At 41.5% G+C, this 19446-nt stretch overlaps 1 protein-coding gene across 5 annotated transcripts; it reads left to right on the plus strand.

Moving 5' to 3' along the window:
* The first annotated feature begins 1749 nt into the window (after window positions 1-1749).
* Window positions 1750-19401, plus strand: marf1 (meiosis regulator and mRNA stability factor 1). 5 transcript variants are annotated; one of them, XM_087842055.1, is made up of 27 exons: window positions 1750-1865; window positions 2429-2635; window positions 4715-5602; window positions 5767-5929; window positions 6042-6256; window positions 6547-6664; window positions 6754-6926; window positions 7269-7787; window positions 10079-10233; window positions 10328-10489; window positions 10585-10768; window positions 10903-11081; window positions 11199-11279; window positions 11411-11650; window positions 11730-11849; window positions 11949-12127; window positions 12390-12610; window positions 12717-12859; window positions 12964-13097; window positions 13278-13480; window positions 13865-14092; window positions 14472-14711; window positions 14795-15037; window positions 15746-15806; window positions 15988-16089; window positions 16333-16503; window positions 16635-19401. In XM_087842055.1, exons 2-27 carry the CDS (start codon window positions 2483-2485, stop codon window positions 16808-16810), a joined length of 5451 nt encoding a protein of 1816 aa, XP_087698181.1. In that variant the 5' UTR covers window positions 1750-1865; window positions 2429-2482; the 3' UTR covers window positions 16811-19401. The 5 variants fall into 5 exon arrangements, with proteins under 5 accessions (XP_087698181.1, XP_087698183.1, XP_087698184.1 ...); XM_087842057.1 differs by having other exon boundaries at window positions 10331-10489; XM_087842058.1 differs by having other exon boundaries at window positions 7653-7787.
* The last annotated feature ends 45 nt before the right edge of the window (window positions 19402-19446 follow it).

A 19446-nucleotide genomic window follows, 5' to 3' on the forward strand; every position in this document is an offset into this window, starting at 1 on the left:
AGGTACCCCCAGTCTTTGCATTCTTGGATGCCGAGTTGGTAGAATCTGAAGAAATAAGTCAAATTTGAACGTCTTCCCAAGGAAGAGATGGTCTTTAACCTGTTCACATCAAACCTCAACTTGTGTTACATTCAGTGCTCTGTGTCCCCTGCCAAAACGACAGAGGACTGTCAGGAAGAGGGCTAAGCCTCCATCATTGGTCCTCACAAGTCATGAACATGTAGACTACATTTCCATCAAGGTAGTGCAATCTAAAAAGAAAGAAAAGACCAGAAGAAGCAAAGGCGCAAAGAAGGACGACCTGCCCTGCAAAGCATGTAAAGCAGTCTATGGAGACAAAAGTGACCCAAAGGTCACTGAGGAGTGGATCAGCTGCGAACTGCAGCACCTGGTTTCATGAGACTTGTGGAGAAGAAAATGGCATCTGTGCTGATGGATTCTTCTGTAAAGACTGTCTTTAAGAATCTGGAGTCAAAGAGTCTTTTTGAAAATGGAAGATACAGTTGTTATGAAAATACTCTAATAATTCATTAATTCTAGTTGTTTTTTTTAATGCCACTGTTGTTATTCATGAATTATTAAATCAACACTTGAATGTGTTATGTTTGTGAAAATGAGTTCAAATTAAGCTGACTGATTTGTTATTGAATTGTTTTACAAGAAATAACTGGTTTCCCTTACAATTTAAATGGCTCATTTTAGCTGATGAGTGGCTCATCAGGCCCACTTTACCTGAACGCTGCTCATCTCAAAAATGTGCAACAGCTCCAGGTGTTTCAAAAGCTATAGGGCCTGAGTAATTGTCATTTATTAAATTAATTCAACATTTACATATTGAAAACAATCCATATTAACAACAAAAACACAAATCACTCACTCTGTGTTTTTTTTGCAGGTTATTAAAAGATTTGCCAAAAAGTGTCCAAATGTAACTGATTTCATCCTAAGTCACTTAGATCATTTCTTTTGTGAGTTTTTTCTTTTTTTGGCGGGGGGGGGGGGGAGCCCCAGATAAGGGGTCACCCAGCAGAAACAACAGAAGCCAGGGGGGGTTGCAGTGACGTGTCCGCCGGCAGCTTCATAACTGGATGTTTTATTTCATCTTTAAGTCTTACTTGAAAAACTTACAGTTTATATTTTGAACTGAATATTTCACCTGTCATATCCCCTGATGGGAAATGTGCCGTTCTTACTTTGCAGACTCTGAATTAAACATTAAAAATATTTTTAATTGAGGAGGAAACATTTTCACTGGGAGTGGAAACAGCATATTAATATGCTCCAGAGATGATCAAATTATGTTTTAAATATTTGTTCAATTGTCTTCCAAACCCCATTAGCCTATTGTAAGTTTTGAGTGTCTACTAAAATAATAATAAAAGCATTCTAACATGAGACCTGTTTGTTACCATCGTGCCTTATTAGACATTATGAAACAATCATATGTAAAAGTGAATTTTGCCAAAGTGCTTAAAATACTTTTGTTTAAAATTATCTTTCTATACTATCTGAAATCTACTACATCATGTTTACCTTTTTTATACTATGTCTAATTTCCATTGCACATATTAATCGCAGTTAAATTAAGAGGGGGTGGCAGTAAAAACTGGCGCTGAGATGACCAAGGACGTTCTCGGGAAGTCCAGATTCCCGCGTGAACTTACGAAGTACGGACTAGCAAGAACGCCAGTACGGATTTGCGTACTTGAGTATTGAGAAACGGCTAGATTCAGACAATAGGAACGCATTTTACGACAGCAGTAATTGCTTTCCGGCAGAAGTAGGTTACAAAAAGGTGCGCGTTTCTAGGGAGATAGATAGGGAATGGTCCTTTGAGGAAGATGTAGAAGACGCGAGCTTCTCAGGTAAATAATCAGCTTGTTTGGCATTACCTCACTGTTACCGAACAGTATCAGTTCTCTCGTAAGGATCTCGAAGGATAGCTTGTGGGAGCAACTATGTGCAGGTGCGCTCAAACAAGCTAAACATTAATACCCAGTTGTTAGCTTAAATAGCTAAAGACAAGCCATTAAGTTTCTATTTTAATGGCTAGATTTCGGTAGTGAGACTAGTTGGCTTAGCAGGCCAGTTCCGACGTAGCCAATGAGTAAATTAAATGAAAGTAACGTTAGCTAGCTCGAGCTAAGTTATCATCTTATCGGTTAGTTTACATACTGCTTCGCTTCTGACATTAGCCTAAGAGGAACTGTTAAAAACGTCGAATTTGTAAAGGTTTGGGGTTGGAGATGACCCTTTTATTTATCTGTAATGTTTTGAAGCTGTACTGTCAGGCTCACGGTTAGTCACCTGCGATCTGTGTCATCATAAATGAGTTGGTACGAACTTTAACCACGGTGTCAACGTCGCATATGGGAATTATTCCGCATGACTGTAGTAAACTTTTTTAACTTTCGTTTCTTTGGGAAAGCATGAGAGAGAAGAGAGATAGATGCAAGTATGGTGAAAGACTCCTGTGGTTCGTATGATGGAAGGACTGGGAAAGGAGAGATCAACATGTGGCGCTAGATCTTTCCCATGGCTCGCTCACACCGAAACAGAGGCTTCAACCCTGCTATGGAAGCTCAAGGACTGCTTCTCCGCACATGAGACAAGCTCGCCTCATCAGACAGACAAAGTATGTATTTATCAGTACAGACATATGGAGCTTAATGAAGAAACTGAACTGTTTTCTAAATGAGAGATTAAAATGAAAACATTTCAGGTATGTTATCAAACCATTAATGTAAACTTCTTTTCTTTTCTTTTTTTTCTTTTTTTGTTGCTGCGCAGTGTTATTTACCCCCTTACTGAGTACTAAAAGAAATAGTTGTCACACTTAAATGTTTCACATCTATCAAATTGTAATATTGGATAAAGATAACAGTAAATACAAAATGCAATGTTTAAAATGAGGAGTTAATTTATTAAGTGAGGGAAAAGGTAGCTAACCTACCAGGCCCTATGTGCCACCCTTGCTAGCAAGAGCAGCAGTAAAGTGTTTGTGGATAACACTTTACTGGGAATGAGATGCATCACTGTGGGGAAATTTTGTCCCACTCTTTTGTAGCAGAATTGTTTTAATTCAACCATTGGTGGCTGTTTAAGGTCATGCCAAAAAATCTAAATTGAATTTAAATATAGGCTTTGTATAAGGGGTGGGGGAAAAATTGATACTGTGTAGTATCGTGATATTTTGTTTGCTAATAATGTATCGATACAGGGACAGCAGAAATCAATATTATGTTACAAAAAAAGTTTTTGTGGACTGGAACATGCTCTTTTCTGAGCAAGAATCCTGACATTCCTTCACTGTCCAAATGTGTTTAACTTTTTTTATGGCAGCAATAAACATGACAGTTTACTTATTTTAATTTAAGGCATGTTTTATTTTAATTAAGTTTAAAACTTTTTATTTAATGTAAAATTATATTTTGTTTTAATTTACTTTCAAATTCTTCAGTTGCTGAAGGGGCTGCATAGTTTTCACAAATTGCATAGTTTAGAATAGCTATAATTGTACCAGATGGTTGCATTCAGTTAAGTTGGACTAGACTGTAATACAAACCGTTCAGTTTGTCAACAATATAACTGACTGAAATGAGAGAAAGACTGAGAGTGAGACTTTATTAGATAAAATGAATATTGATAAAGTTTACCTTTATGTACAGAATCTGAATATCGCAAAATATTTTAAAAAATTGCAATAATATCGTATCGTGGGATGTATGGTGATTCCCACCTCTACTTTGTATAGCCCACTCCAAAACCTTTGAGCCATTTAGAGGTGGATTCACTACCGTGTTCTGGATCGTTGTCCTGTTGCATAAAACAAGTAAACCTAAATTTCAGAGCACAAACTGATTGGGGGACATTCTCATTCAGGACTTTCTGTCAATTACACATCTAGTCATCCATGTCCTGAAGCAGCAAAGAAGCCCCAGGCCATCACACCTTTGATATTATCTTCCTTTTTTTTTTTTTTTTTTTTATAAAATGCTGATAGTTTTATGTGTGCTGTTACTTTAACTGATGCAAGTGAGGCCTGCAGTTTTTTTTTTTTTTTATACATGCTGGGTCAAGACATAATTTTGGGAGGCTTGCCACTCCTGGGAAGTTTCACCACTGTTCCAAGTTTTCTCCATTTGCACTTCATGGATTTTTGTCATGGGTTACTGGAGTTCCAAACCATTATAAATGGCTTTGTAATTCTTTACACACTTAAGTTACTTTTTCTCATCTGTTCTTGAGTATTTTTAGAATGTGGCATAATGTTGCTTTTTGAGATCTAGTTTCTTACTTCGCTTTGTTGGACATGCTCTATTTGAAGAATTTGCCAATTCATCTGACCTGAAAATAATCAGGCATGACTCTGGCTAGTGAAACTGAATTCGGCTTTCCAAAACATGTGGTTAATCAGTTAATTTAAGAAGGGGGGACAGTTGCCTTTTCACATAGGGCCTGGTAGTGTTAGATAACTTTTTTTCTCTAAATAAAAATAATCATTTAAAAAGTTCATCTTGTATTTACTTAGCTTGTCTTTTTCCAATAATAACATTTGCTTGTTGATCTTTTTTAGATGTTTTTTTAAAATATTGTAATCTTTTATTTATATTTTTAATTCATATAGATATGTCTTTATTATGGCTTTGAGAAGTCACAAGAAATTTACAGAACTAATGTGAAGTGATTTTTTTTTTTTCTTCTTCTTATTCAGAGCAATCACATGGACAACAGAAAGGCTGTACTGGATCTGAAAGATGTCCCTCCTCCACCACTGCACCATACTTCCTCTTCCCAGTTATCCCAGCCCTTCTCTCTGTCCTCTCTCCCATTGCCTCCTCCCTGCTTGCCGCCGCCTCCCCCTCAGCTTGCACAAGACTCCCTCCAACAACAGCCGCCACCACCTCATCAGCAACGAGAGGGGGCTAGCCCCAAAGTAAGCATCTGCGAGCACTGTGACTACAACAGCACAGATGGCTTTGGGTTGTTGGGTGGCAGAGGTGTTGTTGGTAGCGGCAGCAACGCTGCGGGAGTTGTTTCGCTTTATATGGCCCCAGGGTCTCTGGGAGCACCGATCAGTACTAGTAGGTCCGGGCCTTGTTCTGTAGCCTCATCTGTTCATCAGTATAAACATAAATTTAGCTGTGGCACTGGAGGTGAAGCTTTTGATCCTCTATTCAGTCTTGGTTGCAAACCTCAGCTGTCCTCTTCTGTTGCTACCTCTCAACCTATTTCATCACACCCCTACCTCCCCTGCTGCTCAGGGCTTCTCCACACCTACCCAGCTGTACCTCTTTCTTTCAGTCAAGCCAGCCTCTTTCCCTCTTCAGCACCGATGGCATCCTCTCTCCCCTCTGTTTCCTCTTTACCTGCTAGCTTGCATGGCTCTTGCCTGACCTCTTCTGGCTTTTACACATGTGGTGTGGACTGCAGCGCATCAGCCAGAAGATCCCAAGGAAGTATAGTCGGTGGTCACCCAAGCACCAGCACCATCACTACTACAGCCACTTCAGCACACTTCTTCTCTAATCCTATGCACCTAAATGTTGAACGCACTGTTTGTGTGAAGGGGGCACACTACTGTCAGGAATGCTTATTTAAGGTTCGTTGATCTCTCTTCATTCAATTTGTGTGGCCTAAAGATGCAGGTATTTTTTTACAAAATGTTGAGCTGAATCATGTGTATTTAAGCTTTTATCGCTTTTCATATTTCTTGCTGTTGCTTTTTTGTGTGTTTGAGCGTCTTGAATTTGTACCCTTTTGCAGCCTATGAATGGTCTGATGGCAGAGTCCGACAAGGTGCACCCAAGCGTTCCTATTCCTCAGACTGCTCCTATTCCTATTCCTATTTGTAATGGCTGTGGCACCTTCTCCGATGGCAAAATGCTCATGCCATCAACCAGCCTTGGCAAGACTGGACAGAAATATGGTTAGTGGAGTCAGTAATGCAGCAGTACAAATCGGCAACAAAACTGAACTCATTTTATTAACTATAAACTTCCAAGAAACCTGAGTGTGCTTTAAAATGATCGTTTTGCTAGGATCACCAGAGGGTACTGGTCCCGAGAACATTCCTCCGGTCGGGGTCTTTTGGGACATTGAGAACTGCAGTGTCCCCAGTGGACGCTCTGCTGGAGCTGTGGTCCAACGAATTCGCAACCGCTTCTTCCGGGGTCATCGTGAGGCAGAATTCATTTGCGTTTGTGATATTAGCAAGGAGAGTAAAGCTGTCATCCAAGAGCTCAACAACTGCCAGGTATCGGTAATATTCAAGCAATAAAATCAGTCTGAAATTACCCTAATTATGACAATACAGATACTGAGTTCTCTTCATGCTGGTAATTGGTTCTATATCATTAAGTATAGCTTGTCCTGGAGAGGTTAAAAAGTTGTGCGTTCAGTATTTTTAGCTTGACTGCTCAGCTTGTGATTTTTGTCTTAACACATCACACACTTTTAAAATATCCGTACAGTTTGTTGAGTTTGTATTCAGTCGCTGCCTAAAAGGAGGAATAATTCCGACGCTTAATAATTGTACTTTTACAGGTTACTGTTGCACATATTAATGCCACAGCCAAGAATGCTGCAGATGACAAACTTCGTCAGAGCCTACGGCGCTTTGCTGAGACGCACACTGCACCTGCAACTGTTGTACTGGTATCCTGTAAGTTCGCCTCTGATTACCTGTAATGAACTACAGCCATGTTACCACACATACATTTGTGATAACACAGGTCACCTTTTTATTAACAGCTGATGTGAATTTTGCAAGCGAGTTGAGTGACCTGCGTCATCGCCATGGTTTCCACGTAATCCTGGTTCATGGCAGCCATACTTCTTCAGCTCTACTGCAGCATGCCAACAGCCATGTGCCCTTTCAGGAGATAACAGCAGATCTGCCACCACGCATGCTTGTCAAAGCGCAGGTAGGCCTCATAAATGCTTCATTAAGATTTTAAGAGTACTTTTTAAACGGTCCTTTTATTAAGGTAAGTATACACTAACAAAATTAACGAAGGACAATCTCGTTTTAATGTCAACTTGCCAAATGTGAAGAGCGATGCAGCTGGAATGTGAATTTCACACAAGATTGACAGTTACTCATCTAATAGTGGGAATTGGAAATCATTAATTGTTGCTAATCTTTAATATTGTCGGCCATTCCCACTTGTTTTTCCCAAGTAAAAATAAATAAATAAAAGTTTTATTTTCTGAGTGTAAATAATACAAACCAGACAGCCGCGGTGTCTTTTCCTCCCCTCCTTCAGCCCAGTTTCAACCTCCTCTATGTGCACAACCTCCCTCTCAACTGTGACAAGAACATGCGGAACGCTGTGAAGCTCAGGCTCCGCCGGCTGTCAGACAACTGTGGCGGCAGAGTACTTGGTGTGTCCCAGGGCACAGCAGTCCTCCGCTTTGGCAGCCCTGAGGCAGCTACACGTGCCCGCAAGCGAATGGAAAATGAGGATGTGTTTGGCCACAGAATCAGCCTCTCCTTCTCCCCGCGGCCCAGAGACGATGCAAGTCCTGAGTCTGAGCTTCGTTCTCAGCCCCATCACTTGCCTCAGACTCTGGCCCGGACCTCTCAAACCCAGGATTCAATGTTCGGTCCCCCCCCATCTATAGCCTCCTTCTCTTTTCTGCCCCTGGAGACACCCAGGTCACCCAGAAGGCCACGGCGAGCAACCCGCCCCTGCCACACCCCTGGTCCGGTGGCTGAAAGGCCCTATAGCCCCAGGAGGGGTTGCAGTGGGCCTCCCGGTGGTGCTCCAGCCAAGCCCCATCAGGTCAGCAGACTCATCTGTGCCTGCTTCCCCTCAGCCTCCATTGCCATCTCTCTTTGTCTGGGCTGCTTTGTAAATCACTGTAGCTTCTCCCCCCCCCAGTGACCTTCTAATTGCTGCTTTGACTAACAGCTTGTAACTGTTAGCTCCTGCCTTTTGCCTGCAATAGCTTGTAGCATGTCATATGTGTTGCTTGCCCTTCATTAATCAACTCCTCTCCTGCTCGTCAGTCATCGTGTTAATGCATGAACGCCATATAGCTTTTTGTCTGTGGTTTTGCTCAGTATATCAGTGCTGATGTGGTTTGTGTGTTTTGTCCAGGTTCTGCTTTATGTGCTGCTGTAAGCTTTTTCTTTTCTATTTTTCAAATTAATGAATTTATTTTTGGAGAAATTTGGACAGTGCTGATTTCTACTATGATTAAAAATGACCTCTAGTGGCCGATTTGGTTTCTTTTTCTGGTTTGTTTGTAACCAGTGTGACAAACGGGGGGAAAAAGCTGACCCATAAATTAACTAGGGATGGACATTTAAGTCTCTTTGTAGTTAAACAGTGAGGAGAAAATGTAATTTAAAATTTCTCTCTAAGCACCAAAATTGAATGAAGACATTAAAGCCTAGGTTTTTTGTTGTTGTTGTTTTGTTTTATTTAATATAAAGCCTTAGAGGTTTTTATATTTGAGGCTCACAATAAAACAAAGAAACTCTATGGGACTACCACCTCATTGCTGCGAGGGCAAGTAGCAGAAAAGTTTGAACTGTCTCAGTATTCCTTTTATATCAGAGCAATTTACAGTGTTACACCCTTTAATGCAGTTAAGTTAATTAAAAAATAAGAGTTCTCCTTGGCTCAGTATGGGCCCTTGGTGAGTTTAGAACATAAGCAAGCACGGTTACGTAGTTGCGTTACTTAACTGACGTCTAGGGATGGGTATTGATAAGATTTTCACGATTCGATTCCATTTTCGATTCTGTTTAACAATTCAATTCTTTATCGATTCTTTTTAAAAAGGAGAACACTAAGGGCAATTAGCTTAGAACTTTGTTTTATATCTTCTCTTTGAACAAGATAGAAATTTAGGAGTAACATGGCCTTACAAACCCAACAGTGAGATCTTAAGAGATCCACAGCCTACGGCTCTTCAATGGGGTGTCACGGGGTCAATAACAAAGTATAACATAAATTATTCTGTAGCAATTACACGAGAATATCCAGTAATGTCCCTGCCTACAATTAAACACATTCGCTTACCGTCTGCTGTGGCAAATGGGTGCAAGCCTTTTACCACAAACTTAGTCACTGCTTGGTGACATTCGTCTATCCTGGCCTGAAAGGAGATGCTACCCGTAGACTGCAGTGAGAACTGCCAGCATCTGAGGCAGCCAGACTCTGTCTGTCTCTCTCATCATGGTCACCTAAATGCACAGTAATGGCAGGTTTTGTAATAAGGCAGATCGCGCTAACATAATATGCACTGTTAGTTGATTATTTACCTGCCGCATTAACGGGAGAGGACGTGCAAACGTTACCGCTGCTGCTGGGCTGAGATTCACGAGTCCGGAGCGGAATTAAAAACATGACATTAATTCAAGGTTATCGTGTGTTTTGTGAGCAAATGCTTTTGCATATTCGTAGTGTTTCCTCCCTTAAATGAAATATCTACTTTTCAAGTATTGCAAGTTTCCCTGTTGTCATCTGTTCTCGTAAAGTATAACCAAACTTTTGAGCGTTTGAGCCACTTAGGCGCCATGTTTCCTGCCAGGTAAATGACGCTCCGCAACATGGTGACGTCATTCGGGGCGACTGGAATCAATAAGGGAATTGAAACAGTGGGAACCGGTTCTCAACAAGAACCGGGTTTCGATACCCATCCCTACTGACGTCTATGAAATTTCTGTTTGATAAACAAAAAAATATTGTAATCTGGAGAAAAATAATAAAAAATGTCTAAAATATTTGATCATAGTCCTGGAGATTTTCTTTGGTGCCAATCTAAAACCTTTTTGTTAATTATAAATTATTATTATTGTTGTTTTTAATATGCAGGAAATTCCCTGAAAATGAGCTCTACGGTAAAGCAGTTCTTCCTTTCTTTGGCATTTTGAATGTACATCCCTAGTTAAACAGCAGTCCATGGGCTTTTCTGACTTTCTCTGTTCTGCTTGTATTCGTATTTTGTAACAACTTAAACTAATCGCTTGACCACCTGTTCCACACATGGACAGGATGGATACCACCATTATCTAGCAGGTCAATATCTACAACTTAACTTCTGCCTTCCCTGCTTGATCCAGGAGCTGGGCAGTTTGGAGGGGAAGGCCAGAATGAACTTTCAGCACTTGGAAAAGGGATGTGCTGCCTCGTCTTCGACCCAGAATAATGGTGAGGCTGGAGCACTGGAGCAACTAACGAAGCCTGGTCTCACTGTAGAATCCATCTACAGCCAGAGGTACACACAGAGATGGCGGGAATAAATTTTCAACTGAAAATTAAAATGTTTGTCATGTTTGCGTCACGTCCCTGTTGTTCATCTTTCTGTATAGCAGAGAGGACTCCAGCCCTCAAAGTGCAACTGAATCCCCTGTTGACCAAGTGGACAGGAACTCAGGGGAGTTCCAGATTAGCACGCCCTCCGCCTTCAGCAAGTTGAACCTACACAGAAGCTTCAGCCCCCTCGTCTTATCTCAGGGCTCCTGGTCTTCCAGGTTACCTACTGCTGCATGCAAATTATAAACCATGCATAATGATAAATGTAATTTTAATTATGTTTTTATTGCATCTCTCCATTCTCTAACATAAGGAGTGCATCCCCTTGCCTATCCAGCCGTTCCTCACCTCTGATTGCTGCCCCTCGTAGCCCTTGTTCTGAAGCTTCTGAGCCTTTCTCAGAGGGAGCAGAGATCCAGGTTGCCAACCTGGACTACAGAATGTCTCGCAAGGATCTGCAGCAAACTTTAAATGACACATTCTCCCGATACGGAAGGGTAAAGCGTAGTCAAACTATGCCAATATTTCATGCAATGCATATCTGTGTTCTGCTCACATCTAAGTAGTTTGTATATGTTTTACCTACCCTTTCCTCTCAAAATCATTTTGTGGTCTAACTTGTTTTGTTTAGGTAAAAAGTGTGGAGCTTAGCCCCCACACTGACTACCAGCTGAAGGCCACAATTCAGATGATGTCCCTGCAGCAGGCCATTAGTGCAGTCAGCGGCCTACACCGTTACAAGATTGGAGGCAAACGCATTCAGGTGTCTCTGATCACTGGTGGCAGCAACAAATCTCTTGCCATGCTCAGGTACAGTTTCTGTATAGTTTAGTTTGGAGCTTTAATATGTTGGTTACATTGTGAAATTTTAAAATGTAAATTGTTGTTTGGTCTATCGTGGTGACATTTGTGGTTGTTATTTTATAGCCCAGAGATAATCTCCATTCTTCAAGATGCTCCTGCCAGTTGCCTTCCTCTTTTCAAGTTCACTGAGATTTATGAGAAAAAGTCAGTATCCTTCTAAACTCATTGTCTAATTTTTGCATACACATTTGGTGTTTGAGTATAGCATTCAAAAAATGAGATGGCAAAAAAATGTAGTAAAAGTATATACTCCAACTCTGCCGTTCTCTCTCCAGATATTCCCGTAAGCTCGTGGTTGGCGATCTGTATCGGCTCCCAGAGCTGGTTGCAGTGCGGGAGCAGGGAGGCTCAAGGTTTGTGTGCCTTCTGTCCAACAGCCAAATACGTCAGAGTCCACTGGGATCTTCCCAATCCCAGGAGGGCTCCTCCTCAGCAAGTGGGAGTCCTGTTGTGTTTGAGGAGTTGGAGTACCATGAGCCTGTCTGCAGACAGCACTATTCATTGCAGGACTTCAGGTATACAACAGTTCGAAACCTTTATATTGTAGCGTAAGCTGACCTTTTTCCATCATTGACTGTTGCTCTTTTTTTGCAGTGAGGCCGACTTTGACCCTGATTCCTATAAAATCCCATTTGTTGTGATGTCTCTGAGCACACTAGCCTCAGAGGTCCACAGTCTGCTGCAGTCACATCAGGGCACACTTCCACTCCTCAGGTAAGAACTGGTTTATTACCTGTTACGTGTACGCATTTTTAATGTTAGAGTATATTTTCCGTCATTATAAAGTAATTAAAAAGTTTAATTTCCATTTAGTTTTCCAGACTGTTATGCAGCAAAATTCAGACCGCTTCAACTTGGCAATGAGTCACTGGAAGGTGGTGTTCCTCTGGAGCACCTCGTCACCTGCGTTCCCAGTATCACAGTAGTCACAGCTCAAAATGGTTTCAAAGTCATCAAGTGGATCAACAATAAACCTCCGGCGCCAAACTCTGGTAGGTACATTTACAAATCTGGTTTTTATTGGAGTTTCATTTTCATTTTCCATAGTGCTGTTCAGACCTCTCATCTTGGGTGTGTTTTTTTTTGTTTGCTTGTTTGTTTGTTTGGTTTTTTTTTTGTTGGTTTTTTGTTTTGTTTTAAACTCTTTAACCATCTGATATGAGTTCTTGTAAAGTTATCAGACAGTTTTGCGTTTAGCTAAGGCAGCCCATTTCACCTTAACAATTTTATTTATTTTTTTTAATTGTCACACAGAGCCATGGATTCAACGCTGCAAGAGTCCAGTCGGCAATCCACAGCTCATCCAGTTTAGCCGGGAGATTATTGACCTCTTAAAAAGTCAGCCGTCATGCATAATGCCAATCAGCAAATTCATTCCCTCATATCATCATCACTTTGCCAAGCAGTGCCGCGTCTCCGACTATGGCTTCTCTAAGCTGCTGGAGCTCCTCGAGGCTGTGCCACATGTTCTGCAGGTACTTTTAATGAGCACCACCCAGTGATGATCTTCCGATTGAACAAATGTATTTGTTCATGTTGTCTTTGTTTATTTTATACGTTTTAAACTTTTCTAACCAACAGATCTTGGGTATGGGTACAAAGCGTTTACTGACTCTAACTCACCGAGCTCAAGTTAAACGCTTCACCCAAGACCTGCTTAAACTGCTTAAGTTTCAAGCCAGCAAACAAGTGGCAATCAAGGACTTCATGCAGGCATACCATTGGTAATTAAACATAAATAGGACACGTCTGTTAGTTTCATAGGAGCGGAAAAACTCTTTGAATTATTAGTGTTGTGGGTGCTGTAATGCAGTCTTTTGTGAATCAGGTGCTTCTCCAGAGACTGGAGAGTAACTGACTATGGGATATGTGATTTGATGGATCTGCTGACGGAGATTCCTGACACCACCATCACCATCACACAACAGCCCACCGACACAGTCATCTCAGTTCCTAAGAGGGGTGAGCGCATAACTGTCGATTTGGAAGTAGAATTTAAAAGCACATTAGACTTGAGTTTAAAAAAGGATCTACTTACCTGCAGAAACTGTTAACCAGAGAAACCTTTTTTTTTTTTTTTTTAATGATGCATTTCATTTTGGTTGCCTATCACTAAAGTCATTTTCTTTTTTTCTTTACTAGAGCGTACTATGGAAGAACTGGAGCGTACCAAGCAGTTTGGGAAGGAGGTGGTGGACCTGCTTCGCCACCAGCCTCACTGTCGAATGCCCTTCAGCAAGTTTATACCAACTTACCACCACCACTTTGGTCGCCAGTGTAAGCTCAGCCACTATGGGTTCACCAAGCTCATTGAGCTCTTTGAGGCAATCCCTGATGTCCTGATGGTGAGTGTGGCGTGCAGTAGGTTTTTGCTTTTGTGCACTCGTCAGTGCTCAGCTACAAGGGAGTTTAAACAAACGTTTACTGGCAGCTTCAAGGCGATGCACGACGATCGAATCACTTCCAGTATGTACACAGCATAAGAAGTTTTGCCAGCATCAGTCACAGTGAACTGATGCTGCTTTGGTGATGAGACTTCTGGGAACGAATGGCATGGGGTTATTTTTCACTTGAGAGGATTTGCCATGCCTTTTTGATTTCAGGCCTGGTTTCTTATTCTCCCTTGAGTGCTTGGATAGAACTGTCTTTGTAAATATAATTATGATGTCTGGGACTCTTGGTCTTCATGAAAAGCAAACTTACCATTTAATGCCCTCGTCCTTCATCAGGTGCTGGAGTGCGGTGAGGAGAAAGTGCTGTCTCTCACTGAGGTTGAACGTATCAAAGCTCTGGCAGCTCAGCTGGTCAAGCTGCTGCGGGCTCAGAAAAACTCCAGTCTGCCTGTGAGCCAGCTGCTCACGGAGTACAGCAAAACCTTTGGTTACGGGCTACGCCTGCAGGACTTGGACGCAAGCTCCCTGCCTGCTCTGCTGACCAAACTCTGCCATGTTGTCAAGGTAAAGAAGAAAACATCCTCAGGGGAAGCTGTGTAAATTTATCTGCTGAGAAGCTCGCTGTTGCTTAGTTTAATAAAATAATAAAAATAGAGCTTCACTTGACAGTCAGATGTTTTTTTTTTTTGTAAAGGCAGAAGCATGTGGTCATGTCTGCTAAAAATAAAATTAATAGATTTGTTGTCTCAGGGGTTTTGTCTTCATTATAAATTAGCCAGTTTATTAAACGCACAAAATGAAGTTTCGCACAAAAGTCCTGTCAGTCATCCTGGAGGTTATAAAGTTTTTAAAATCACAGTAAACAGTAAAAAGTCTCATTTCATATAACTTAAGGCACATTTTCAGATATTCTTAACTACCCACTTTGTGCATTTTTTGAAAGGTGGTGGATGGCGCGGATGGTCGGGAAGTGCAGCTGATCAACAGGAAGTCTCTGCGCTCTCTGACCTCACAGCTACTGGCACTGCTCATGTCCCAGGAAGATGAGAACGTCACCAAAGGTTTGAAGGTGGAGGAGCTGAGCCAGTATTACCTAAGCGTTCACGGAGTTGCGCTAAACCCATGTGAATATGGGTTCCTTTCTCTCAGCGAGTTACTTAAGAGCCTTCCATACCTGGTCGAGGTGAGTACGAGAGTTTTCTTTGATGATTATTATTTTTTCAATACTTTTACTGTGCTTCATCCATAATCATCATCTTTTCACAGCTGTACCACGAGGAAACTGATGATACCACTCAAGCTGCCAGCAGTCATGGGGAAGAATTTGTGAGGCTAACCAGGCTTTACCAGTTTGCTCGTAATGTACGCGCGCTGCTCCACACCTACCATTACAACCAGATCTTCCTGACTGAGTTCCAGGGAGCATACAACAAATTCACAGGCTGCAGCCTTGATCCACGTTTCTGTGGGTACACCAGCATTGATGAGCTGCTCAGTGCGATTCCACAGGTATAGTTACTGCAGTAGAGACTGGAGCTCCTCTATAAGAAATCATTCTAAAACATGAACAGTCTTTCATTCAGATTCGCACCTTATTTGTGACATGGACTTATGTGTGCATATGAGTGTGGACTCTCAAACAGCTTTTATTTACTTGTTTCTCTCCTTCAAAAACTCAGCTCCCCCTCAAAAATCTCCTTATGTGGATGAATTCAGCTTCACCTACTGATGATAGTAGTCAGAGTTCTGAACTCAGCTTAGTGAGTTCAGGACATGTATGAAGTAGTTCTCCACCTGCTGCAGGTTCTGGTGAGATTGGACCTCCAGTTTGTAGGAGACGGACTAATGTCACTAAGATGGTGGAGCTTGAATCAAAAAATCCATTTTAGGGAAGGTTATAAATATTAAATATCACCGTATGGCAACCTGACAAGAACGCTAGATAGTGGGGGGGATGCAAGACAGGAAGAGCAGTTCACTAGTAAAGGGATGGCACATGGTTGTGTTCATAGTAGAAAATATTTTTAACCTTATATGCTTTGGTGGCTGATAATAGACATGGGCAACCAGCCCAAGTAATCTTTGTGTGGGCAACACTGATCTAAATAAACCCTTAAACCTTTTCTCTATTGATCGCTTTTGTTAATGTCTTGAACTTTTGTGATACTTGTTCATTTCTCAGTTCTCACCATTCAGTTTCTGATTTGTTCTCATCAGGTGATCTGGATCAAAGGGCATGGTCACAAGAGGATTATCGTTTTGAAGAACGATATGAAAGGTAAAGGTGTTGGGAGTCTTTCTCATTGAAAGTTCAGATTGAACTTTAGGTTACTGACATGCTCCATTGAGCTGACTGAAGTGATCAAACTAAAAGGTGATTTTTGGGTTGTGATTTCATGAGATGACGGCTGTGCATTGTAAGAAAATTGTAATTAAAGTGCTTTGTCTGTGTGTTGTAGCAAAACCAAGCTGTTCAGTTCCCAACAGCCCCCAGCCAGAGAACACCGAGAGCCCAAGAGACAGCCCGATTAGCAGTGCAACATCTGGAGCTCAGAGTCCAGGTAATGGAAGTCACACATGACTGCTCAAGGTTTTTGTAGTCTTTAAAGATATACTGAAGAAAATCAGGAGTTCTGAAACAAGCTTTTTCTTAGCTTTACAAAAAAAAATGATGGCGAAAAAAGCTCAATGCCTTTTTTCAGTTTTTTTGTTGCATCATCCTCTCCTCCTCCTAATTGGCTATTGTCGAGACCTCGTGTGTTGGCCAGCCTTTTTAATTGATTTTATTTTGTTTTATCTTCCAGGTGCTGATGCAGCTGCAGAGTCAGAGCTGCTGTGTCTGTCGTCTCCAGTGGACCTGCTGTGTGGCCCTGTTCCATCCTGCCTACCGTCGCCTCAGCTTCACCCCGACCCCGTTGTCGTCCAGCAGGCAGATCTGATTCACTTTGAGGAGAGAACTCCTCCACTACCAACAGGTGGTCCATCTGATTTATACAGTTTTTGTGGTATAAAATTAAAAGGCTCAGTCTTATTTGCACCTTTTCCATCTGTAGTTAAGTGTGAGCTTGTTTGTTTGTATTGTTTGAACATGTGGTGGCCCTGGCAGACGTCACAGCTGATCTACCTGCAAAGCGTGATGGCAGCACAGATGACTCTGCAGACCCCAGAGAACCACCACCACCTGACACAAAGACCCTCCTGTCCATGGACAGTCCCAGCAGAAGAGCTTCACGTAGTAGAATCAAATTAGCAGCCAACTTCTCATTCACAGCAGGCCTCTGATCCTCTCATATATACACATACAGTCTCACATACAGCAATACAAGTTTACATACAGTGTAACTCTAAATAAAAGAGTTGAACGGCTACACTAAACACATAACACAGAAGAGCATTGGTCTTGACCCTTTATGTCCTAACAGGCTGTTGCATTCTTCGTCATCACATTTGTGCCATTTTAGTTTGTTTTTTCAGTTCAGTCTTCTAAGTTCACCAAACTGATTTGCTTCTTGCAGACTTTCTGCAATTCTCTGATTTGCCAAATGTCATCTGCTCTAACGTGTGTTTAGTTTCCTCCCAAGGGCAATTAATATCCATGACTGTGCATTTTCAGTTTAGAGCCATATTGTGTCGAACACTTTCAGTGAATGAGCTGAGTTTGTTGTCACTGTGAACAAAGTGGTAGAAAACAATGGGAGAAATGCTAGGGATGAGTAACTAGGTTTTCTGTATTACATCAAAGAAGTGTAGGTATTCACTGTTTACAAAAATACACGACAGAAGGTTTTTAAAGAGATTTTTGTTGATGAACCACATTGAGAAACCTTCATAAATACTTCCTTGCTTTATCTCCAAGATATAAAATTTCATTTAGAACTTTCTTTGTAGCTAACCCCAGATATGTTGACCCAAACTAGCAGCTGAAGCATCCACCTGTTTCTTTCAGGTTTCTAAAGAAATTGCTTTTTAATCAGGTATTCTTCTGTATTTTGTCTGTGTAATGAAGTAGCCTCAGCATAGTGTTTTCAGTTCCTTTTTGTACTGTGTAGAGTATTTGGTCACCGGTAGAAGAGCTTGGCTTATTTGTGTAGCGGATTGAGTGGCAATTAAATGGTGGGACTAAAGAGAAACCAGGTCTTAACTGTTAAGACTGTGTTGTGGAAGCTGTCGGTCTTTGAACAGTTTTGGTATTGCAACAATCGCTGCTCTCCGGAACTTTTATTGTTGTATGTTCACTTAATTTATAGCAAAGACTTTGGCTTGTGTCTTCAGGGCCTCTAACGAAGGCCTCAAAAGTTATTTAAAAAAAAGGCACTTCAGTATTTCAGCCATGAGCGTGCTTAGGCAGCAGAAACTGACTTAAGCTTTGTCTTTAGTCAGCAGCCGGGGTGTGTGTGTTTGTTTTAGTATGTTGTCTGTGTGTGTGGTTTACACTGGAGTAGGTGGTGTGAAATGTGCATGTTGTGCATAACTGAGTTTATGCATGGTGTAATTCCAGGAGGAGCAGAGGCAAACAGAAGGATTGTAAAGACGTTCTTTAAGACCAGTCTTTATTTCCACCGTGATGTTTAGATCCCAGAGTTGGCATCACCCCATGCAGCTGCCGTATACTGTAAGTGCTCAAGGTTTGTTGCTTTAACCTTGGAGCTGGTCGCCGCTGTATCACTGGTGATCCACTCGGTCTGCGATCTTGAGGGGAGCGGTGAGCACTCCTGAGCTTATGATTTTTAATGAGACTGAATAGTTGAGTTTTTAGGGAAAGAAGGTGATGGGTGATGGGTTTGAGGAACAGCATAGGGGGCTCTGGGAAGCCTCCTGAACAGATTGATGTGCACACAGAGGCCCCTCTGAGGCTCTCTGGAATCTGCCGGGCTTTTACAATGGTTTGTATCTGCCCCGGTGCTGAAAGGACTCACCATCTTTACCTCCCCACCCGCTTTAATAGCAGTTTTAACTTACTGTTGTGGGTTAGTTTTCTCAAATTTCATTTGTCTTGAGCATTTACCAGGCTGCTGGCTACTGAATTGCCACCAAACAATGTTGACTGCCTGTGACGTCGAGCACGACCAGGGTGCCACTGAAGTCAGAGGGTTGAAGCTGTTTTTGTTCAGAGAAAAGTTTAGAGAATGGGCAGCAGCCCATTGAATCAGTTTGTTTGCGTTCTCTGCCTGTTTAGTCAGTGTTCGAAGCATAACATGAGTCTTTCTGTCAGACATGAATTGAAAAATTTCCCCTAACAACTCAGCAAAATGTCTGACATACAAATCAAAATGATTTTAATTATGGCTGTTATTGTTTATCTCTCCTGTAGGGTTTTGTTGACTGTCTGGAAGCCACTTTGATTAAAGACTCATTGGTTCAAAATCATTATTTAGAAGTGGTAATGATAGAAACTAGCTTAAAATGCATATGAGAAATGAAGACATTACTTTTTAGTGAATTTGAGCAAACCCTAGCAGCTCCTCGGTGTACTGCAGTGACAACTACCTCTGATTTTATTTAGTTTTCACTTTGATTCAGTTACATCAATGAAAGGCTCTTATACCAGTCAACATATGCACTTATGCATAGTTTTGGTTTAATGAATGTGAGGCGTTTGCATGGTGGTTTAAACAAGTTTCTTCTTTGCCTGTGTATCTCACCTTGTCTTACTTTGAACTTTAATATTGCACATTTGTTCTTCTTGTCAAAGGAAGTTGATGTATTCAGCAGTGTCCTTTAACCTTTTTCTTTTTTTAAACTGCCCAACTAATTTCCCCCTCCCCTCCCTGTACTGCACTGTTTTACCACTGTGCTGCACCTAAAGTTGCTGTAACAGTCACATTGTTGAAGGGACCAAAAAAGATTTGCGTTAATAAATTTCACAAGCATTATTTCTGCCTCTTCTCATTATTCAAACATACACACAGCGAGTTCCT

The sequence above is a fragment of the Neolamprologus brichardi genome, chromosome 6 (assembly GCF_056152115.1).
Source record: "Neolamprologus brichardi isolate AB-2024 chromosome 6, ASM5615211v1, whole genome shotgun sequence".
Classification (NCBI taxonomy): Eukaryota; Metazoa; Chordata; class Actinopteri; order Cichliformes; family Cichlidae; genus Neolamprologus; species Neolamprologus brichardi.